The sequence below is a fragment of the Pagrus major genome, chromosome 16 (genome assembly GCF_040436345.1).
Source record: "Pagrus major chromosome 16, Pma_NU_1.0".
NCBI lineage: Eukaryota > Metazoa > Chordata > Actinopteri > Spariformes > Sparidae > Pagrus > Pagrus major.
In genome coordinates, this window is record NC_133230.1 from 13,159,177 (window position 1) to 13,183,540 (window position 24,364).

At 40.7% G+C, this 24,364-nt stretch overlaps 2 protein-coding genes across 2 annotated transcripts; one reads left to right on the plus strand and one right to left on the minus strand.

The window, feature by feature from the left end:
• Window positions 1-2,269: 2,269 nt before the first annotated feature.
• On the minus strand, window positions 2,270-15,220 carry psmb2 (proteasome 20S subunit beta 2). The gene is made up of 6 exons (XM_073484413.1): window positions 15,040-15,220; window positions 14,355-14,477; window positions 14,137-14,207; window positions 3,585-3,747; window positions 3,097-3,146; window positions 2,270-2,496 (listed from the first exon to the last, which is right to left on the minus strand). The coding sequence occupies exons 1-6, from the start codon at window positions 15,128-15,130 to the stop codon at window positions 2,395-2,397; spliced, it is 600 nt and encodes a 199-aa protein (XP_073340514.1). The 5' UTR covers window positions 15,131-15,220; the 3' UTR covers window positions 2,270-2,394.
• A 118-nt stretch (window positions 15,221-15,338) lies between these two features.
• On the plus strand, window positions 15,339-16,284 carry cdca5 (cell division cycle associated 5). The gene has a single exon (XM_073484412.1). The coding sequence runs from the start codon at window positions 15,399-15,401 to the stop codon at window positions 16,194-16,196; it is 798 nt and encodes a 265-aa protein (XP_073340513.1). The 5' UTR covers window positions 15,339-15,398; the 3' UTR covers window positions 16,197-16,284.
• The last annotated feature ends 8,080 nt before the right edge of the window (window positions 16,285-24,364 follow it).

The following is a 24,364-nucleotide window of genomic DNA, read 5'->3' on the forward strand; positions in this document are numbered from 1 at the left end:
AGAGCCACACACACACACACACATACTGAACACACACTTTCTCTCTCTGTCTCACAACACACACACTCATTGGGTTGTGATGTTACCAACTTGGCCTGGTTTTTCCATTTACAGCTCCACGTAAGCGTGCTCATTTACTGTAACGCTGCCTCTACACAGTCAAAATGCATTTATTTCAGCAGCTTCTTTTTCAGCAAATCATTGTGGGTTGAAGTTTTTTTTTTTTTTTACCGAAGATCATCCTCCTACAGGCCCCAAACCGACTTCAGTAACAAATAAAAAGAAAAAAAAAGAAAGAGTTGAATTCCTGCACACATCTACTGAAAAAATACAAGCTCATCCACCAAGCAGCCTGCAGCTGATGAATTTGATACCTGGCAAAGGTCTTTAACAAAAAAAAGGTTGCATTTTCAACATTATCTGTTCTGACAGTGCGCAGGAATCAGAGATTACTTTCTTGTAATTAGCAACGTTGTCCATTGATTTACAAAAAGCTAAGACTTTATAATTACATTCATTAATAAATAACATTAAAATATAGTTAATTAAATAGTTATTTCACTGTTAACAAACAATAAACGCTTTATAAACCATTTATTTAGCATTTAACCATTTTACCATTTTTACCGGACTACTTTGTAAGTGGTTAATAAATACTGTGATTTATTAACCACTTACAAAGTATTTTAAACAATAATTGCAACTGTTCGATAAACAATTGCTTAATAAATGGTTTGTCGATGTTCGTTAACAGTGAAATGACTATTAACTAAAGATAAATAACTATAAACTCAACCTTTATTAAGTAATTGGAAATGTAATAAAGTAATCCTCGACAATGTAACTATAAATCTGGCTTGTTTTGGTGCACTTGCATCCTGATGGTGACCCATTACCAACAAAGTTTTATAACTTGATTACTGACACATAAACCCTTTAAAAGCAGGACTAGATTTAAAACATGTAGGTTGACTTTAATGAAAAACTCACAGTAAGCACATTATTTTGGCTGGTTTTGGTATTCTTGGTAGTTACTGTAGTTGTTTGAGTGGGAACTGGTATAAAGGGGAAAAATGTTAATTTGAATTTAAGACATAAATGTTCTTTCTTTATCAAAAGAAAGAAATTATAAAATGAAATGATTCAAAAGAAAGCACTGAATTCCTTCACACGATCAGCAGCCATCCTTTTGTAAATACCAGAATACCATATCATCTACACCTGCTCTGTATAGAAAGTGTCATGAGGTGACTTTTGTGATAATATACCAAACTCATGGTCCACTTACTAGATTTTTTCCAGACCTTTGAAAGGAGCTTGCTTATTTCGCACCACATGAATGTGAAACTTCAGTACCAGAAATGTATCATTCTGGTCAGAAAGAGAAAACTGAGGAACCTCCATCATCTGAGGACCGTGGGCTGCAGGTGAAATCTCTGGAGAAAAGCTGGTAAGTGGACCTTGAGTAAAACATACAAGAGTATAAGAAGTATCTCGTATTTATTTGTCTGTGGCCTTCCAGCTGATGGAGCCGATACTCAGCATTAACTTTGGTACATATTTAAATGTTTTCAGACTGGACTTGGGGTAGTGTGGGTTATGGCTCAAACTGAAATAAAATCAGGGTGTTTTGTGTGTGTGGGTTGGTGGTAAAAAAGAGAGTACACTGTTGAAAAACAGATTATCCTGAAGCATGGCTGGGTTTGTTTGACAACCCCGCTGAGGTGCATCACAATCTGAACACCTGTAAAATGTAACCTGAGCAGTTGGCAGTCGATGCCAACTTTGTGCAGGTGATGTTTATTCATTTATCGACACTGCATCGGAGAGGTGTTGAAACAACTCATACTAAGTTTTTCAGGCCACATTTTCTTGTGTTTTAATTGACTACATGCAAACTTTTACCTTATTCTGAATATATTCCCTTGAATACTGAATTAAATCAGCTTGTGATGTAAAAATATGTTGAATTTAAACAAGCACTGAAACAGAACACACCATTTTAACTGAGTGATTTCAACTTTATAGCAAAAACTTTGAATATTTCAATGTAGTTTGGTAATTCGGGGAAAAATATGTGAAAACTACTAAAAGCCATATGTGCATGCATGTTTTTATTACACGTGTACAAGCATGAGCAAGTGTACATTACCCACACGAACACTCACCGAGTGCAAGTGCAAAAGTACACAGCCAGAAGGCTGTTCTCTTTCTATGTGCAGATGAGTCGACTGGAGAGCAATGAGAAAGCACCACAGGGACAAAGAGCTTGTATCTCAACTGTGTGTCACTTTTTATTGGAACAGAAAGAGCAAGGAGGTCAACAGTACAAAAAAAAAAAAAAGAGAGAGGGAGAAACGAGGGCGTCAGGGTTGGTGGTTAAGCAGTGAGCGGTCACTTTGCGCCAGAGGTGAGCTTCTCCAGGTCATGGATGCCCTCCTTGTCAATCAAACGAACAGTGAAGGAGGGAAGGTTCAGGATGAAGCGCTTGTTCAGCTGGAGGACAGAGAAGAGACGAGACAGAGGAGGAAATGTTAAAATAAAGGCACAGATATAAATAATTTAAGAAAGTAGAAGCCAGATATAAAACAAACTGTGGGATGATTAGATCAATTAAATGTTTTAGATTTGATTCCAATTAAACGTCCCTTTTATCAACAAGGACTCTTCTATGTATATTATTCTTCTGGCGTGCTTAGTGAATCTCCACCGACAGCTATTTAAAATCACAAATATCCTGCTGTTCGTATGTTTCTAATAATTAACAGTATCAGATTCAATTTCTATCAATAAATAAAGCAATGTTGATTTCCTTCTGTTGAAAGGCAGTCTGACAGTTTGGCCGGCAGCTGTCCTCTCAGCACCTGAGGCCGGACGGAGGTCTGAGTCAGCGTGGACCAAACACACGCTTACAGTAAATAGTCCTCACGTTCTGCTCACGTCTCGCTTTTGATGTAGATTCAAAGTAATAAGACTCAAATTAAAGTGAATTTTTCACTGTGCCACTGAAAAATGTTGGAGGCCACTTTTGCAGAGCAACATAACAACGCAATTCAACAAGATGCTAATTATTTAAATAAAACATCCTGGACTCACTTCCTCAATGCACTTCTTCAGCAGATCCACCGCCTCTTCCCTGGTCAGATCTAGAAGAAAAGAACATGAGAAAAAAAAAGACATTTTAGATTTAAAGATTTAAAGAGAAAACATCTTTTATTGACATAGAAATTAGGTGGATGTCACAGTGTGGTGCCGGGGAGAAAGGGATCATGTGGTGAAGAATAAAGAGACAAAAAAAAAATCTAGTTTGTCAGATTTATCAGGGATAATTTCACCGTTAAACCAGGGCAGAATTAACATAATTGATGTCTTGTTTCTACTGTAATCATTTGCCATTAGGTTAAATAACTGTACTTAACAAGATCCCTCAGAGGACAGTTAGTGTACAGCGTGACCAAAGTGCGAACCAACTCCATAACCTCGGATCATATTCTTTACTTGTCTCTCTCTCGTCTTTCCAGTCAGTCTCTTGGGATCAATAAAGAGGGAAAGAAAACATGCGTGGGGCATTTCTCTGCGCTGACCTGGTCTGTAGTGCCGGTCGAGGATGGAGAGAGTGAGGAAGGCTCCGTAGCCGTGGGCAGCGAAGGGGGCCTTGGCCAGGGAAGACAGGTAGTCCATGTAGTAGAGACCCGGGCCGTCTGTGTCATCGTAGCCCGCCAGCAACAGGTTCACATGATATGGAGTCTGGATACAGAGGAGAGAGAGAGAGTGGATTAATATTCAGTCTTAAAAAAAAAAGGGTTTTGACAAGGTGTTACTCGGGGATTAAATTCAGTGTTACTCAATGTGATGTAACTGGGCTTATAATCAGTTTTTGGTTCACAAAGAGATTCATAAAAGTCGATATAAAACCAACGGCTCTGGGAAAAAAATCAGAAAAGCAGAGACAGGTTGAGAAACAAACAAACAAACCCACCTCGGGATTATTCAGTGTTGAAGAAAAACATACAGATAAACGGAAAAATGCAAAATATTAGTCTAGATGATCAGCCAGGTCGATTATGAATCGATCCCTACTGTTTATGTCGTCAAGGCTTACGTATTTTGCATTTATTTTCCCCCCCCCAAAGTTTAAGTTTGGCACTACTGTTGGAGCAGCTGAGAACTGCACCAGTTCTTCCTGATTTCACTGTAAAAAAAAAAAAAATTTTTTTTACACGAGACTCACTTTTGCAATTTTGCATCTATCAATCTTATTCAAGCCCAGGACGGTGCCGCTAAGCCTTGCTTCCAATCTGGCCTGGTGGCCACTTGCGGTATTGCAGCAAAAAATTCCCCTTCGGCCCAAGAAGCCTTTTTCCCCATACCCCATACCCCGTCTATGGGTCGAGCAGGAACTCGCGGGCGGGGCCAGTGGGGAAAACTTTATTCTCTAGATTCAATGGGCCACATAACCAGGAAGTAAAAACTTTTCTGGTGTTTGCGCTAGGCGAACAATTGTAATTGGTTTGAATGGGCGCTATTTCTTTGATATAAATCTATGATCTTATTGCCCTCTCCCTCTCACACACACATGATATACTACATTTGGTTTAGGGCGAGGAGACCTTCATGAGTAAAATGGGTGGAGTGCTCCTTTACCAGCGGCAGGATCTGAAGATATCTACACTCACCCAGCATCACACAGAACTGGATTTGTAAACAAGAATATGCTGTTTGTAGTTTACAGTCAGGTGGCATGATTTTCTACATTCTTCCCTCTAATTAGAAGCGCCAACTTTGCCATAAGCGTACGTACCGAATCTCAAGTAATTGTTCCTCTAAATAGTTTAATCAAAGCAGCACAAACAAGGGTGAGGGAACACGGGGGTGGGGGGGAGGTAGCTGGAGAGCGATGGAGGGAGACGAAAGGTGAAAGGGCGACACAGGACAGAGGAGGTGAGTGCCTGTTCGAAGGGGGGAACCAGAGGAGTGTCACTGGCAGTGTGACATCTGCTGGGAGTCAGCACCCCTGTTGCTCCCTCCATCGCGCCTTCCCTCCCCTCCCTCCCTCTTCATCCCTTCTTTAACTCCCCCCCTCCTCCCCTCTCCGCCGCCTTCACCCTGTGCCCTGGAGTAGCGCCAGGGCTCATTAAAAACTTCTAAAGTCGTTTCTCTTGCCCCTTCCTCCCCCCCCCCCCTCTCTCTTTTTAAATTACATCTTTTACGCTCCCAGCCTCTTCTCCCTTCTCTTCCTCCAAAACACTAATTTTCTCTCTCATCGTTGTTGCGAGCCACTGTACCACATTTTTAAAAAATCCCTTTAAAGCCAGACAATTTTTTGGTATTTCAAAACAACTTATGGCCTAAATTCCTGACGAGGTAGAAGCGGCGCAGTGTTTTTTTGATTAAAATGAAACAAGAAAAAATATGATATTTCATTCTCTGTCGTGCGGCGAGGCAAATATGATTCATATGACGCCGGGCGAGTTGTGATCTACACACCTGCCCTCTCATTTCAATTTATCTCACAGCCGACCTGCTTATTTCTGTGACTTGTGTGTTAGCGTTACGTTTGCCACAAGGGCAATGATGATCGCTCCCTGTGGAGTCAGCTTTAGTCTGTGTGTTAACGATGGTTGTGAGCGCTAACACACACACACACACACACACACACACAGGAGAAAGACAAGCTGTGTGTTTGTGAGTGTGCACAACGGGCGTGAATCTCAGGATGAATATCTTGGAGTGTGTGTGTGTGTGTGTGTGTGTGTGTGTGTGTGTGTTTCAACTCCTCCGTGAGACTGCGAACGCCCCAGTGGTGTCACCCCCACCCACCAGACACCTGTCTCACTGGTTACAATGTAACAATAATATGGACTTGGCATCAAAATAACCTTCCCATGTCACCTTGGAGGGAACCAGGCACCTTGTTAACCCAGCCACCTGAACTCACACCCAGGTTCACATGCAAACAATACACATATGTTTTATCCCCGCCCCACCGCTGCCGCTCTCTCGCTCTCAGCCAAACAAGGCGACTGTCGTGCCACGAGACAAAAGCTTCACCTATGCGCTGCTACACAAACCCACCTGGTTATAAAGGAATAGTTTGACATTTTGGAAAATACACTGGTTTCCTTTTTGCCTAGAATTAGATTAATAATACTCTAAATTATTGTCTGGAGCTGGATCCAGCAGCTGCTTAGCTTAGCACAAAGACTGGAAACAGGTGGAAACTGTTAGCGTCACTCACACAAAAAAATAAATAGTTGCCAAGACATTGTTTATGACATAATGTAATATTTATACATCACATATAATATTTACTACAGTCTTTCTGCTGTTCTGTTTCAGCTGCAACTAGCCAAGAAAAGAAAAACAAAGTTGCCTCTTGTCATCTAATATCCTGGTTATACATCTTTTCACAAAAATCAGAATTTTTATGCTTTTATGTTGTGTTGATATTTCAATGTGGTATCGAAAGACATGGTATCAAAAATCATTAGGTTTTAAAGGTACTTTATCGAAGTCAGAAATTCCAGTATGGTGACAACATTACTGTGGATTAAACAAACGAGACAGAAGTTGTCATTTAAAACTATTTTCTTGATTAATCTATAAACTGGCTGGTCCATAAAACATCAGAAAACTAACCAAATGTATTTTTTTCTCCAAACAACCGTCCAAAAGACAAATGTATTTAATTTACCATGAATTTAAACCAAAGGGAAAAAAAAGAAAATTCTTCATTTAAGCACCATAGATTTAGATTTTTGGTTCGAAAACAGTCAAAGGCCCAAATTACACAGCGACTCGTCTCTACAGACACGGCCGCTTCGTGGAAAAGCGCAACCGGCCGTCATTCACCATCGTTATGTATTCAATAAAAAGGCATTTAGTTCTGTGCAGAAAATATTTCAACTTCTAAAAAGTGAGTTAGGCTAACCAGTGTCTAGCGTTAGCTTCATATGTAGTGTACAAAAAGATGTCCAATCACAGAAATATCGATATTGACATTTATACTGTAAGATATTGCTGATATTTTTTATACATTATAATGCAGAAAAAGATGCTTGGTTTATTTATCAACAAAATGCTGTTTACATTTTCAGTGCACTGCTGTCGCTTTAGACAATAAAGTTCATTATTAAACTGCAAAAGCCTGTTTTCATTACGTATCACTGTCACAAGTGTTTGATAACCACATTTGGGGGATCAATTGACCCAAAAAATTGAGTGAGTATCGGTCGGGCTTGGTATCAATCTTTTCATCTAAATCTAGCCCAAAAAAGTGAAGAAGTATATTTCCCAAAATGTTGAATAATTCCTTTAAGAAATCAGCAGAGTGGGATTAAGAACAAAAACAGCTTCAGTTGTGACATAAATTAAGGTCAGACCTCTAAAAATCATCACAAACTCATCCCCAAACTCCCCTCTATCACGTTCCAACACTCCCCCCTTCCTTTCCTCCCTCCCTTCCTCCCTCCCCCTATTTTTGCACCCTGCCCCGGGGCATGTTCTCTTTATTGGCATTTCTCCTCAATCTGCTGTATTAATTGTTCATCTGTGCAGGAGCAGGGGAGCCGCGTGCAATATGGCGCCAGTAATTATTTGTGCCCATTGTGTGCCCGTGCTAAAAAATATCTTACAAACCCATATGGGGCCAGCTGTAGATCAGCGACAGCACAGAGGCTAACTGTTGCTGCTGCGGCCTTACAGAAAAAATCTGAAAATACACAGCTCGAACTTTTACACTGACAGAGTTGTAGAGAGCAAAATAACACCAATAAACAAAAACTGATGACTGTAAGGCTTCTACGTGCTCTCCCAAAAAATCCACTGCGATATTTATTACCCATCTGCCCCCCACCCCTGAGCTTTGCTGCATCGCTTTAACCTCACGTCTCGGCCTCCTACACCTACACAACGCGTTGCTCCACCCGTCAATTCAAAATCAATTGAATTTACAGATTACTACAGCTCATCAGACAGGAAACTAAAACAAATAAAAGCAGAGCAGATGCTGAGCTTCCATGCCCCTGAAACTTTGCAGTTGTTGTTGTGCTTTGTGGTGAATTTCATGTGTATCATTACTGATATGCATGCAGCAGAGTCGAGGGCCTCAGGTGATTATGCTTACCGCTAGTTTTTTTTTTCTCTTTGTCTCCTCTCTAAAGCTTGAGTGAATGCAGTACTCCAGAGGTTAGCGGAGTTGTTTTTGTGGACGGCGGGCTGGTAAGCACACACAGAGTCGTATGTGAACTGGGTTTCGCTTCCTTTGCGCCGACATGCTCTGCTGACTTTAGCTAACTACACCTCCCGGAGGTCTGCAGCCACTGGGGTATGACATCTTTCAGACTAAAGGACTCATCTGTAATTTATCCTGCAGGAATATGGCCATCAGAATTAACAATATACCACTGATTAATTTATCAGCCAGTGGTTTTTTTAACCTAGGGGTTTGGACATGCCAGTGGGATCACGTGATGATTTTTTTATTGAGGGGCTCAGAATGATTTAAGGAAAAAAAAAAAAAAAAAGGAGATTTGATGTACAAAAGCAGATCATTATCGTTCCTTTCTGCCTGGGCTAAACTTTAATCTGCAATGATTTAATCAGATTAATTAAAATATATTCCAACATATGCAGCCAGATCCCCAGATGAGAATTGAGAGTAGTCTTGGACTATGGGCGCTTTTCAACGATTCCACATAACATTTAGTTTTAGTCAACAAATCTCGCTCTCAGTAAGCAGCTTGTGGTGTCAAAGTTTACCTATTGTATACATGTTTAATGTTGTTTTGTAGTTAAAAGTGGTGGTAAGACAAAGAACTGGCTTTTAAATATGGATATACAAGTGGAATCACTTGCAGAAAAGTGCTAAATTTGATTATCTGTTTGTGTTTTCTTTGACTATTTAGTCTGTTTTATTGTATGTGTATTACACGTGTTTATTTAATATATTATATTTGTATGTTGTATACATGTTTTTTTCAGGACAGCCTTAAAAAAGCGAGAGAGAGCTGGCTTAATGGCCTTTCCATGTTTAAACTAGAATGGCACTCAGTAGAGCGCATACCTCCAACAAGGCCCAACAGTCCCCTTTAAATCAATCAAGCCTTATCCAATATCAAATAAAACATTAGATACCAGCCACCATAATATGCCTGATTTTTGTCGACAAGATCCATGTATGATTCCCTGAGAAATTAACAAAACTGCTGAAAAACGCCCCATCTTGCAATGTTAAAGAAGGTGGGGAAAAATTCCCGGAGCCGTCCCTTTATCTGGATACGCACCAAAAGCTAATGGGGTCTATTCTGGGCCGAGACCCATCGTCCATCCAAGTTTTGTAGCAATCTGTTCAGAAGTTATTTTGTAATCCTGACGACAAACCAATCAACAGACGAGGGCAAAAACATAACCTCCTTGGCGGAGGTATTAAAAGGTTGTGAATTTTTTATTTTCAGATCACTAAAGATTTAATCTGTCTCGAAATGACAGCAGGAGTCTATAAAACATGTAGAAATTTCAGTAAAATACATTTCTGTTCCAATAAACGCTCGATGGCATAATCGGGGTAACTATTCAAGTCGTGTAGGGCTGAAACGATGAGTGAAATCAATTGGTAGAAAATTAATCTTGAGCAATTTAATTAATCATTTCAATCCATTTTTAAGACAAACTGCAAAAATTCCCCAGTGAAACTCTCAAATGTGAGGATTTGCAGCTTCTCACAGTTTTTTTAAATCACAGTTGAACATCACTGGAGTTTTTTGGGTCTTTAGCCAGAAAAAAGTAAGCATTTTAAAGATGTTATTTTAGGCTCCGTGAAATTTTGATGAGCATCATTTTTCTTTGCGCTTTCCAGAACAAACTATGAGGGCTGTCCTGAACGAACACCATAATTCGAGCTCTGAAGCCTCGGTAGTAATCAACAGCGAATATTCGAAGCTTCGGGCGCAACGTTCTCAGCAGAGATGGACGACATAGTGCTGTAATACTATGTAATACTCAAATAGTCGAATATTTGGGTCCTGCCCTACAAACCATTAATTAATTAGTCTAGATTAATCAAGGATGATAGGAATAAACCACTAACTGCAGTCCTAAAGTTGTGACAGGGTACTTAATGGATTAAGTTTCTTCAAAGACAACAGGTCAGATTCATCCCCATCTAGCACATCTGTTAAAAAGTGTTATTTCTAGTTGACAAACCATTCAACACTCTCAGTTTCACATTCAAATGGACAACACACATTACGTATTCTACATACTCAAGATGTTCTGCGGGAAAAACACCATTTAAAAAAAAAAAACCTGTTTATACAACATAATTTGCAAATGTCCATGTACTCTGGAGGTTGATGAATGTGAGAAGAGCATAGCTTGAGGAAGGTGTGGGCTGCAGAGGAGAAACTGCTACTGCTTCAGTTTCTGAGCACTCCTGAGAACGCAGCATTAGTAAATCCTGCACTCATAAAACCAAATTCATCACCGTGAGGCACAAAAATAACGATACACTCACAGCTTATGGCGAGACATGAATATAAATGTTATCCTCCACAACATGTGCAACCTTGACAGAATAAAACAATCCTGATCCTATAGGTCCCTCTGTGTGCATACTGCATATTGTATTTGTGTGTACGTTGACTCCTACTCGTTCTCACACTCCAGTCGGTGTAGTGTTGTCTACTGGGCCTGCTTGTTTCCCCCTGGGACCCCCGCTCCTCCTCCTCCTCCTGCTCCTTCTCTACCCCTATCCCCCGTTCGATGTGTCCCACATTCCCTTCACTGCCACACTAATTGTTTTTTGTAATTATTTTCACCCTTCTGCTATTGTGACAGGCAGCGGCTGCACTACTCTTAACAAATTAGTGCGAGCGACACAATGCACTCTTGAACTGACTTCCTTCTCAAAACACATGATACTAAGTACGACAAGTTAAATTGAATGTTACATGTTGGACTGAAACAATTAGTGAACGACGCGGTGGTTTTAAGTTATTTGTAAAGGAAAGATGTCAAACATGATTCTTGTTCTAGCTCCTCAAACGTGAAGATTTGCTGCTTTTCCAGTCCTACTGTGATATCAAATTACATATCTTTGGATATTTGCTGGAGGCAGAATCATTGGTTGCTGGCCATTTTCTGGACCAAACGATTACATAGTATATGTGTATATTTATTGAGAGTTTGATTGATAATGAAAATAATAGCCAACTGCAGCCCCTGTGAAAGAGTATTTATAAGTGTCAAGAATAAAAACTTGTTCAGATTCTTAGAGGCCAATCACAGACGTGTCATTGTTTCACACATCTTATCAAGAGTAGAATTCAAGCACTTTCCAGGGCAACTAAACCAAAAATGTACTTTCAATGTGCATGCAAGGACGATATCAAAAGCCAGAGGACGCACACACAATTCACCCTCGTGACGCAGGGTTTACACCAGACACGGAATAACGGAAAAACACACTTTACATTTCGGCACCCGTGTCAGGAAATCTAGGTGTGAGACGCCAGGAAACAACAGACAAATATGACGACGGGAAAGTTTAATTTCAAATACTAAAATATTTTTTGTTGACATTAGTGACTGTGCAGATGAGAACCCAGGTTATGTTGCAAATCAAGTATTTTTCAAGGCTATGGCATTTTTCAAACTTTCAAGACTTTGTACGAACCCTGTTTGAGGCTGAATAAATAACATTTACTGGACTTGAAAACATTGATCCCCAAACTAAAGTTGCCAAACTGACCTTAAAAACTTCACCAATCAGCATTTAAGTACAGTGGTATTATAACTAAAAATAAATATGTAAACAAGTACTTTATTCACGGCGTATGTCTCCAAAATTGTTAATAAATACCCCCAAATCTAGTTCTTGCTTGTGTGTCTTTCTCTGTACTGCTTGGTTTAAGAGTGTATTTTGCTTCTGTGGGGCTCTCAGGTCTCTGCAAGGCCTCAAGGACACATAATAATTTCAAAAAGCACTGCACTTTTCAAGATGTGTTCAGCATAAATAAACAGGGCAGCTCACAAACATGCATACAGATAAATTAGCTGGTTAACTTGCCTGGTTGTGGCCCCAACCTGAAAAAAAAATCTGCACCTTTACGTGTTTTCTGACAGTTTTGTTTTGTCATAAGTTTGGTATTGAAGGTCAAAATCATGGTATTCTTATAATATACCCAGAGCAACAGCTAGGGTGGGGGTAGGGACAGTGTTGTGGGCTCAGGGACAGCGTTGTGGGCTCAGGTGGTGTCATGAAGTCTCAAAGGGAGAAACCTCTGTCGTCATTCACAACAAGCTGACAAATGTACCTGCCTCTGTCAAAATGCATCTACTAGTTCAGCTCAGATGTCTCTAGCTGATAACAACACACACAAATATAATTGCAAGTGACACTCAATTCCCACCTGAACTTCTGAGTAAAACTAAATCACAGCAGAGCCACACCATCAAATAAGCAAGGCCTCTTGTGCTTAACAGTTGTAATTTCCTGTTTAAGCTGAAAAAAGAAGGAAAAAAAAAAGATCCATTTTGAGCTGATGTTAAAACACATTTTGATACGGATGAGTAAACTTGCAACATATGGTGACTGTCACTGCCATCTGAAGTGAGATTTACTTGAACTTATGGGAATTAATTTGTGATTCTATCATTTATTCCCTGAAGCAAAATGAGATTGCAAATGCTAACAGAGGGATGTAATTAAGTTAAAATAGAAATTAAAATATTTATAGGTATGTTCACTCATTACTCCACGATGAATGTGCTTAATTCAGAGGGTGACCACTCGTACAGGGGATTAATTAGCTACTGAGAAAATATACACCGATACCGCTGTTGAAATCCTTTGCAGTAAGTCTGGATGTTCAGCCTGTTTTCTTTGACTCATGATGTGTGGGCTTACTGTCAGCCTTACACAATTATATCTAAAAGTGTAGTGCAAAAAAATGCTTTACTGTTTGTTTTAGTAAAGTTGCTGTATTAAAGTTAACTTAATTTGTTTCTTGTTTACATGTTTCACTATCACTGCGCACTCCCTCTATGTTGGTTTCAATAGGCTACATAATTAACGACAAGACTCCTCTACACACAGCTCCCTCGCTGTTGTGAAAACGGGATCAGGGGTGAAAAAATCCAAAATGCAAAGTGTGTATCTTTTGGGGGGACTATAAAAACATACTGCTGACTAAGCAAGTCAATATGGGTAGAGGGGAACAGAAAAGGTGAGGCAGGCCAGTGTGTGTGTGTTTTGTGTTAAGGTGAACAATTACCACTATGAAGACAAACTTAAAGCGATTCTGAAAAAGATCAGTTCCTCAAACACCGATGTCAAAAACTCAATTCTACGACGTGAGCAGACGATAGCAAACTTTATGAAGTTAACTCACAAAACGAAATCATCCCTTTATGTTATAGTGAAACAGGAAAATGTACCTTTCAACTCCAACAATTATTGGTTATGATTATAGTCACATCCCTCGTCAAACTACTCACTAACACAGACATATTTTCTCAGGGCATGAGAAAACAATTCTCACAAAATAATGGTTACCATCGCTGCTTTATGGGACCCAGATGGCTTTTTAACGGTCTGAGAGCAAAAGACTACAGAATTTAGTAAAGGCCAGTGCCGACAGGCACAAATGATTTCAAATAATAACTTCAAGCAGACAAATAAAAAAGTGGACACATTTCTAATGGATGTGTCGAGTAATACAAGCTAAAACAAATGCATAGAACTCAAAACAACCCTTCTTACACTCTGTTATGTGGTCGTTTTATGCTTTGGCAACACATGCTTGGTTGTTTAAAGTTTGTTTGAACATGAACAATTAACTGCATGCTACAGGTTTAAGTGTATCATCATATGACACTGATCTAAATTTGTCATAAGTCATAATTTGAGTTGTATATTCCAGCGTAATTTAAGTGAATTACTAGACATTATGATGTGTAAACCATCAACAGTCCTCACTGGACTCACAAAGCTTGTTAGTGAAGACCCTCTAGGGTTTTTCTCTTGATGTAACTACAAAGATGGTTTAACAGTCTACTTAATGGCAAAAAGTTTAACATATACACTCCGTTATAGACAGCACAGGGTTAGTATTAAGCGTGTATCAGGATATTTACCCTGCTCCGAAGGTATTCTGCGAGGTTCTTTCGCGTGAAGTTTGCTGCTGCTGCTGGACTGAGTTCATAACCTGGTGAAATTAGAGGCAAAAGATGTCAGCAAAGTTTTAGCAGATGTGGCATCACTGTCAGTGTCAAGACACTTTGGAGTTAAACTTGAGACTTCTGAGGAGAAGTAAGACCAGTTGTTCACACGATCATCCTTTGGAGGTGCTTACCGTTCCTCATTTTGTAGAGCTGAACGTTTTTCTGGATGTACTCTGCAAACTGCACTGTGTCTCCTGCCTCTCCCACACACAGCAGCAAGATCTTCTCACTTAGTTTGAACATCTTGTCATAGTCTGAAAAAACAAACATGAGAATGTATTCATTATCCTTTAATTCTTATCAGTTAAGTTGCTATTTACTAATTACCAGGGTGAGCAATGTTAAGTCAGCAATTACTTTCACTTTCAGTGTCAGCAGCCTGCTTGGTCACCTTATGCTAATCTTGCTAGCTTTTGTTTGCTTTATAAAAATGTGAATTGGATTTGATTTACGCTACGTATATCAGTACACCTCAGTTAATCTATACATGATGTTGACAATTATGAGCAGAAACATGTCTAAACGGTGCCAAAACAGACTGAGAGATTTAACCGCTGAGCTAACTTACTTAAGTTAGCTAGGTTTAGCTTTGCTAGCACACTCACACACTCATTCACATGCTGTGTGACGTTAACCACTAATAGGAGAAGTTACACACCACACATCAATATAACGAAGGACAAGCTTTAAGCACAGCATACCAGTAACACAACTAGGCATTCATTTCAACAACAACTATAACAAAACAGGTCTGTTAGCAGGTGTAGCTAAGTCAACCGGCTCAGTGGCTAACGCTAAGCTAACGCGTTGTCATACCGTGCTTCATCTGAATGATGCTGCTGGCTGCAATATTATCCGCGGCGACCAGGACGAAATCGGGTCCCTGTATCCCAATTAAGTATTCCATTCTGTATAACAGCTACGAGTTGAGAGATTTCTATGAAAATCTGAAAGAGCAGTCGTCTCCTTTTCCTCGTCTGTGCAGATTACACAGCAAAAGTTTGAGATGGGTGTCGCAGCTTGTTGTCGTCACCGGAAAAAGCTCTTGCGTGCATTCAACGCGACTCGGGCGGGCAATTTGAGCGGACTGCCGTTGTCGTGTTGTGATAACTTCTGTGTCGACTCTGAAGTAAATCCCCAAAATAATCGGGTTATTTCTCCGGGAAGCGGTCGGTATGAACGAAGGGGTGTCTGACAACATAATGGCGGATTCTTGTAACCAGGACGGCTCGCAGCGACGGCGGTCAGCGCGGTTGACTTCTCCTCCTCAAGCTAATGTTAAAACTGGCAACAAAATGGCGGCGGCCTCTGTTGCTGTTAAACGCTCCATCACTGTGAGGAAAATAGCACCCAGAAAAACTGTAGCACCCTCGGAGCACAACAAGGAGAACACGCCGAGGCGGTCGGGGTCAGAAGGCAGCCAGAAGAAGCCGAAGGTCTCCACCCCTGGTCCCGTCCCGGGCCGCGGAGGCTCCTCCTCGGCTAAGCAGCAGCAGAAGAAGAAGGCCACTATGCTCTCACCGATCCTCCCCTCGACACCTCCGCCGCCTCCTCTTCCTCGGCAGCCGGCAGTGGATCCAAAGGACGCGGTGTGGTCCCAGAAAGTGCGCCGGTCCTACAGCAGGCTCAGCGACAGATCCCTCAACAGCCCCGACTCCAGAGACAACTTGTTCGGCTTTGACAAGCTGAACACCCCCGAGGTGGGCCGGAGGGGCGGGCGGCCCAAGACAGCTCTGGAGGTCTCCGGATCCTTGTCTGGTCTGAACTCATTCACGACTCTGCTCGAGGCAGAGGACGGCGGTTCGGCAGCTTTGCCCGAGCCGGACACAAACATCCCTGGAGTGGCTGTGGTGAAGGAGAAGAGGAGGAGGAGGAAGGTCCAGCAGATAGATGACACAGAGGTGGACGCGATGGCCGCCAAGATGAACGCTGAGTTTGACGAGGCTGAGGTGTTTGAGTTGGTGGTGGAGTGAATGTGGTGATTTACAGACATTAAAAGACTGAAGGGACTCTCTTACAGCATGTTGTTTTTGTCACTGACAGGCTGAAACACACTGACTCTGAGAGGACAACACTTATATGTGTGCTTTAAACTCAACACGTTCAAGTTTTTGTATAATTTCAGCTCTAAATATTGTACATTTTGATCTTTTGAGTTTTATATGTGTTGTTGTGCATTTAAATGCTCTTAAAGTGGTTGTTCAGGTCATTATGTGATGGCATAGCAGCATAATATCACATTTGTTTTGATTATGACCAGTAGTTGGTTGAGTAAAACCTAAAGCATGTTCTTTATTTTGTTTTTTTAATGAAACATTCATACAGATTTTGTTTCCTGTGATCATTTACCTTTATATTTGTGATTTTAAACGTCCAACAGTCTTGCCAAAAGTGTATTTTGTAAGTTTGTTGTTCAATGACGCGACACAGTTAATTATGGCTCGTTCTCACATGTATAAACTGGTTTGTAAAATTTGAACCATTATTTGCAGGAATGGTCGGATCTGAGAGCTATAATGGGATTATTTTTTTTCTATTGGGTGAAATTTACTGGACAGAATTGGTATTTTGTTTTTCATCATTGTTCATAATATTTGAATCAAAAACAACAGATGTGGGCAGCAGTTCAGAGGTTTATAACCACACTTAAATAATGTTTTATGTCCACATTTAATTGACACAAAATTTCAGAATAACACTGTAAGACAGTATCTACAAAAAAAGTCACAACACAGTTTGTTTAATAAAAATTCGGACAGAACGACACGTGTTGTCAGTGATTATTTAAGTAATGTCACTTTGAATGAAAGCACTATGTGTACATTTTAGTGCATTTAGCAGACGCTTTTGTCCAAAGCAACTTACAGTAATTCATACGCTGATGGCGGTGGCTGCCATGCAAGGTGCCGACCAGCACATCAGGAGCAGTTTGGGGTTCAGTATCTTGCCCAAGGACACTTCGACATGCAGACCAGGAGAATCGAACCAGTGACCTTCCGATAACAAGACGCTGGCTCTACCCCTGAGCACAGGGGTTCCTAAACATTTGCAGTCCTTAAAATCTGACGTAGACTTTGTAAAAAAAGAAGCACAACACAGACAATTATCTGCTCAATCTGCAGCAACATTACCATCTGAGTGGAAGGTAGATCTTGTTTAAAGAGTTGTGTTTGGTGTGATTACGCCACGACACACCATAGAAAACAATGCCTTAAATAAGGGTACAAATCATAAACGTAACTAATGATGGATGAATGTACTGTCACACTTGATAGATCATCAATTTTGTTATGATAATTCCCAGTTATTATAACTGATGTGCAGCCAAATCAGCTGGGTTCCTCTTACATAACAGTTTATTTTCAGACTGTGCATTTTTGGTTCCTAAAATGAAACAAGTAACAGAATTAACATTCCTAAACTGAGGATGATTTATTAAAGGTAAGCAACGTGAAATCATGATGCATCCCGCATCCATTAATGTACCTATTCACCACGAGTCATGCGATAGTTAAGCATTACTTAAGCATATGATTTGCACCCTTATTGAAGTGTTACATAATCAGGCCAAAAAGCATTCTGAGCTGTAAAATGTGACTGCTGGGGAATGACAACATGTGTTTGTGATAATGTTATCCTGCACAGGTCTTAATAAGGTAGCCAGACATGTTGGCTAACAACACATTCCTATACACAGCACCGGTCTCTGGTGACTATGATGAGGCAGACTGAATGAGTGAGTGAGTGGGCGATCTGTCTGGATTTAATGAGAATGGTGGACAGGTAAACGCTCTCCTCCAGAGTCTCTTAACGGTGTAAGTGGATGTGTTGCATAATTTGCTCTAACAAGGGAGGGGGGGGGATGTTATCAGCCCTCATCCCTGCCTCTGACTGTGCAGACTCAGATAAACTGTCTGTTTGGCTTCAGATGACAGAGACTTTTAATGCGTTTTGCAGCTGACATACAGACGACCTGAATAATTGATCGGGAAAATAAATACAGATGCTTCTATTGAGGGCACAAGAGGTCAATGAAACATTTGATGAATATGAAAAAGTTGTTAATCATGTGCTTTGGCCCGCCAGATCTCAACCCTCAGTTGAACTTACGGGAGACTTTGAACTAATGTGTGAGACAGCACTCCCAGCCACCAGCATCAAAGTGTCAAATGAGGCCAAATTCCTCTTGAAGATGGTGTTAAAGGATAGGTTCACCCAAAAATTACAATTATTATCATTATCTGCTGTTAGTTTTGTAGTCCGCACAACAATTCTGCAGCTTCACAGCAAAACAACGTCGCAGCGTTCTCCTAAACAACTGAAGTAGATGGAGACTTGTTTAAAAAATGTCAATAAAACAACCCAAATAAACTGAAAATGGCTCCATACAGCTCATCCAAGTTGATTTGAAAGATGTTATTTACACCCTCGATGCGCGGTGGCACTCCAGCCCGGTCGCCAGGATATAATGTTAGCAGGTAACGTTTCACATCAGGAGGCGGAGGGGATGGTGGTGGCCTTAGTACAAACCAACAAGGCTACAGAATGGCCGACTGCAATATGAGTCACACCGGTGCATATCTGTAAGGACACCTGTGGACATTTCCAGCTGTTTTTGTGGCGACCAAAATCAGCTATTTTTTGCGGGAAGTTGGACCATCTTCATCCATTATCGTGGTGACCGAAACAGCTATTTCAAGCCAAAACAAGTGTTTTTTGTGCATTAACCTTAACTTAATCAGAAAATTCTGTGGTTCAGCAGACACTTACCTTACACTTACACTCGCGATTGGGTTGCGAGCTTGTGCACCCACTACAGATAGGTTGCGTGCTAATGCTTTAAGCTTAGCAGCTGATATATTTGGTGATAAAAGGATGTTAGTAATGTCTTTTCAAGTCAGTTTGGGATCTCTCGGCTTCTGCTGTTGACGTGGATTATGCTGGGCAAGCTGTGTGGAGCCATTTAATGTTTTTTTTTTTTAGTAGTTCAGTTGTTTAGGAGAACGCTGCAACGCTGTTTTGCTGTGAAACTCCAGAAATGTTTTGTTGACTACAAAACTTCACCTGACTCTCCATCCGCATGAGGTTGAGGAGATAATGACTACATTTTGTAGTTTTGGGTGAACTGTTCCTTTAACACACGTTTGTGATATTCCACAAAGTAAGATGTAGAAATTTGGGATTTTATTCTCTTAATAACAGAAAAAGAGTCACAGCTGAGGCAAAGATTTGGGACACTTGTTTCATGCTGGTGTTAAAGGGGCACTACGTAGTTTTGGTGAAGACATTTAAACTCAGAATTTTAATATTTACAATATAAATGCGGCAATAAGACAAACTAGAAATAGTTATTTTTTCGTTTTCTTTATTTTGGTGGAAGCTAGAGAGGTGGCAGGGTCCGCCAAATATAAACAAAGTACAACAGGATGAAACTGTGTTGTCCTTTAAGGTCAGTTTGTTTATTCAGTCATGAAAACAAAGAGCGTTTGTTTACTACATAGTGCAGCTTTAAAGGTGACTGTCCTGTCCTCACCTTACCAACATACCTGTGCATTAGTTGCAACTGTAATGAATAAAACCCTGAATATCTTTATTTAAATCTAAATAAGCGATCCACAGTGTTGCAGAGGATGCTGACAAGTATATCTACACCTGTTATACCAACCTTGGAGAGAAAAAAAGTGCCTGAATAAGCTATGAAGTCGGTTATTTACATCTGCTGAGAGCACGCACATCATGCTGATAGTATTTGTGAGCGAGACAGAGACGCATAGAGAGATAATGAGTGTGCGGAGGTGCAGCAGCAAGCGAGAGCGAGTAAATCCACAATTTGCTCACGCATTTTAGGGTGTGCAAAGCGTGCTCTGTTTTCCTTCCTCAGGTGCCATTTCATGTTCATACCCCTTCATTTGGCATTTCAGCTCCCTGGGAGAGAGGAGTTTTTTTTTTTGTTTTTTTGTATATTTTTAACAAGGTGTTCATGTCTGCTTGTCACCACGGCTGAGAGTTACAAACAGAGAGAAGAAGCAGGGTGTTTTTGTGAGCTGCCACAGCCAGAAACAGTTATTGATTTACAATGCTTCCACACTGCCTCTGCTCAGGCTGGCTTTTTTGTGTGTGTGTGTGTGTGTGTGTTGCTTTTGAGTCTGTTCATGCTGATTTTTTTGGGAGGTTGGATATTTTACACTCATATTCATGTGTTTTCTCTTCTCTCTCCCCTCTCTCCTCTGCTTTTCCCCCCTCCTCCCCTTCACATTTCACTCACGGCAGTTGTCGCTGGTTCAGCTTGACTGCTTCGTTAGGGCTCATCATTTGCATTCAGATTAATTATCTAATTACCGACAAATGTCCGGCGGCCACCCCACACTCCGGCTCGTCAGCTCTCAGCCTGTAATTATTTTAATCATTTACTTTCATCTGGAGCGTTCCTGCCATACTCCTGTGTTTAGAGGCCATTCTTAATTACCCTGCCAAGACACTCTTTTCATGAGAGGGAGGGGAGGGAGGGAGGGAGAGGGGAGGAGAGGGGTTGGTTTGAGGGGAGAAGAGAGCAATTGGGTGAGGGAACATGTGTGTGTGTGTGTGAGAGAGAGAGAGAAAGACCAATGGGGACATGATCCAGAGGCTTTGACAGCACAGAGGAAGCTCCCTTCTCTGCTGGATGCTCTTTCCTCTCTCTTCTTTTTCTTCTCTCTCTACATACACCCACCCTCCCTCCCTCCCTCCCCCCTCAACCAACTTCCTCATCTCTCCTCTCACCCACCCTTCCCTTCCCTTCCCTCACCCCCTCCCTCCAAACCTACCCCTCCTCCACGCCCCACTTCCCCCCGTTATACTTCCTCCCTTTTTCCCTTTATCGCAAGCACACACAGGAATCGCCCGTGGGCTTCAGTGCTCTGACTGCTAATACACTGACACACACTTACACACACACACACACACTACACTACACTACAACACACACAGAAACAGGCAGACAAGAGAGTCATGCGCCCTGTTTGTGGCACTCATCAGGATGCACACATCTTTCCACTATCTGCCTGGAAAATCTATACTTCTCCCTCCTCTCTCTCTGCTCTGTTTTCTGTCTGCACATCCTTCAGACCGACATCTATCTGCTGCCTTCTTCTCCTTCTTCTCCTTCTTCTTCTTCTTCTTCCTCCTCTCCCAGCGTATTTGGACAGCCTCTCACGTCAGGCCTTGCCGCCGCCCGTCCTCGGCGAAGGGTCATCTCTTTCTCCCCCCGTGTGACCGCTCCATAATGATGCTCTCACTCAACCCCTTAAGCCACTCACCCTTCTCTCTCTCCTCCCCCCTCCTGACTGCTCTTGTTAAGAAAAGCGAGAGTGAGGGAGAATGAGAGTGAGAGAGAGGGAGAGATACAAGCTCTGTAATTGGGCTCTTGAATATTTAAGTCACTGGGGATGAAAGTTTAATGAAAAGATGATTATCTACCAGTTTATCACACCACTGTTTCATATTTCATTTTCATATTCTTCGTTCCCGAGCCGCATTGTCCGTTCTGGCAGCTGTGGATACAGAGTTTATGATCCAGCGTGTGTGTGCTGGAAAAAATATACTGAGAGAAGAGGAGTTTTAAAGTCGTGACACACAGGAGACACTTTAAGGGGAAATGATGAGGGATTTTTGTCAACACTCAGGTGCAGGAGTGTTCATTTTTTAAGGGATTTCTCCACATTGATCCAATTATTTCTGCTCTCCCCATTTAGATTCTCATTCCTAGTGATCCAGTGCGTGAGAGAAGAGGAGTGTTAAAGTCCTGATACATGGGAGATACTTTGAGGGTGTAAAAATGGAGATATTTTGTCCTTTATTGCTCACTTTTCTTGGATTTAGTCAGTGACCATCAGTTATTTCCCACTTAGATTCTCATTCCTTGCAGCTTTGTCCACTTGATACTGAGTTATGATTTGGTGTGTGTTAGATAACATGAAGACAACTCAAAGTGTCGTAATTTCTCGGTTTTTGGTTGATTATGTCGCATTTAATTAATTATTTTTCTACAAAGAACAATGCTGTTCACATACTTTGCCCCATGAATAGATGTCATAAATCTATTACCCTTTTTGGCAGCTGTGAACTGAGTTATGATCCAGTGAATGATGGAGAATACGGAGAAGAAAAGAGGAAAAGATGCATTTTTATGTTTATGTTGCATACAGACTGTCCTTGTCATGATATTAGACACTTGTCTGTATAGCTGCTGTGTCCAATTTTGGCAGGTATGGACCAAATTATAGTCCGAGCAAAAAGGGAAGAAATGTTCTGTGTTAAGGCAGCTTAAATCTGTAGAGCAGACATTTTTAAGTGAGACTACACAGGCTAACTTCAGCTGAGCAGCCTCCACTGTGTTCATAAATGGCAATTATGGGATGCTAAATGCTAAAATACGTCTAGTGTAGCATATATAGGCATACAGTTTAACAGTAGCACAAGTAAGAGAGATAAAGTCAGTGAGTTAACTTAGTAATACTAGTTACTCCCTGTCTAAAGTTGTCTAAACTTAGCTAATATTAGCACCTATAGCCTTATCTCAGCTCATGGTAATACCAGCTAAGGTTGTAGCCTAGCTAAAACTTCTAGCTGAATGACTTGAATTGAAAATGTTTGCATTTTTATAATGTATAGCATACATTATAAAGTTAGGTGTTCACAGCACTATCTGTCGAAAGTCAGCTATCATTAGCTTTAATTAGCATTAACATAATCAACTGGTCATACCAGACCAACTAAGATTGTAGACTAGCAGTCAAACTTATTAAAGACAGTTATATGATGTATAGCCTACCTGGTTTAACACTAGCACAAGTACAGAAGAGTTATAAAGTCAATAAATTAACTCAGTAGCCTAGGCTAATGCTAGTTACACATCATTATATGTCCAAAGTTAGCTAACATTAGCTACTACAATCAACTGGTAATAGCCTACCAGTCGAATGGTTGTAGTTGTTGTAAGTTGTTTTAGTGCACATTCAAGATTTTATTCGTAGGAGACGGAATGAGTTATAAAATAATTATATAAAAGTTAGCCTAGGCTATATAGCATCATTTTAAGGCAATGAAGACACTTTTTCAAGACAAATATTGGATACTGCAACCTTTTTTGGTAAATTTATTAGCAATGTTTTTCATTGAGGCTATGTATATTATTTAACATGAGTATAAAAGTACTGGAATCAACGTATGAAATATCCACAATTTGTATATGTTAATACCAGTATGTTACTCCCATCCAACCAGGTCACTTAACCCCTAAATTTTAATAAAATAAAATAAAATACTTTTTTTTTAAAAAAAGATCAGCCATCAGTGGAAGCTATTTGGCCGTATCAATCAATTGGGCATACAAGTTTTTCAATTTAGTGGCATTAATCCGATCTTTGTTGTTGTTCTTTGCATACAAAAACATGCAGACACAAGATTTCTCAGTTCAGACATTAATTAAGAGACAAATTCAGTGCCAATACTTTGGCTTAAAGCATCAGATGGTAACTTAACCCGCTGATTTCACCCCATTCTGTTGGTTTGTGTCACCTCCATTGTGTCACAGTTCAAAGAAAGGCACAAGGACACTCTTTCCTTTATTTAATCGTGTTGGATAAACAGACGGCTGTTTGTTATTCATTCTCATTATTCATAATGGTGGGGACATTAATCCCTTTTTTGCGAGAAGATGGTGTGAAAAAGCGGCGTTGTGCCGCTCTGACGTGTAGCACTTTTTGCCAAACCCCCAGTGGAATAACAGGCAGGACTGCAGAGTTTTTGAGGGGGATTATGTCGCGGACCGACACATAGCCTTAGGCCACAGTTTGGAAAGGGGACGCAGTTTGGACGGCAGAGATTAGAGCACCAAGGTATGGTGCAAAACAGGCCATTTCCAGGCAAAGACAACCAGCCTACGCGGGTCAATATGTGGTTGCGACAATCTTCTTTGATAAATGAATTCTGGTAATAATACGCAGACTTTATTTTGAATGCATGAAAATTAAGATAAGGGGTGATGCTTCCACGAGAGGACACACGACAAAAGATTGAATTTCGGTGGCGTACAATTTGCATTCTTTGTGTTATTTGATTAATTTTTGGCAAAGTTGCGCAGATAAATTCATGAGCTGCATTA

What these genes read in the sequence shown, in the direction of transcription:
- psmb2 (XM_073484413.1), bottom strand. Translation starts at nt 15,130, where the DNA reads ATGGAATACTTAATTGGGATACAGGGACCCGATTTCGTCCTGGTCGCC. An exon ending in CGACCGGCACTACAGACCAG is followed by an intron (nt 3,147 to 3,584) that starts GTCAGCGCAGAG and finishes CTTTTCTTCTAG; the next exon opens with ATCTGACCAGGGAAGAGGCG. An exon ending in TGAAGAAGTGCATTGAGGAA is followed by an intron (nt 2,497 to 3,096) that starts GTGAGTCCAGGA and finishes TCTGTCCTCCAG; the next exon opens with CTGAACAAGCGCTTCATCCT.
- cdca5 (XM_073484412.1), top strand. Translation starts at nt 15,399, where the DNA reads ATGAACGAAGGGGTGTCTGACAACATAATGGCGGATTCTTGTAACCAG.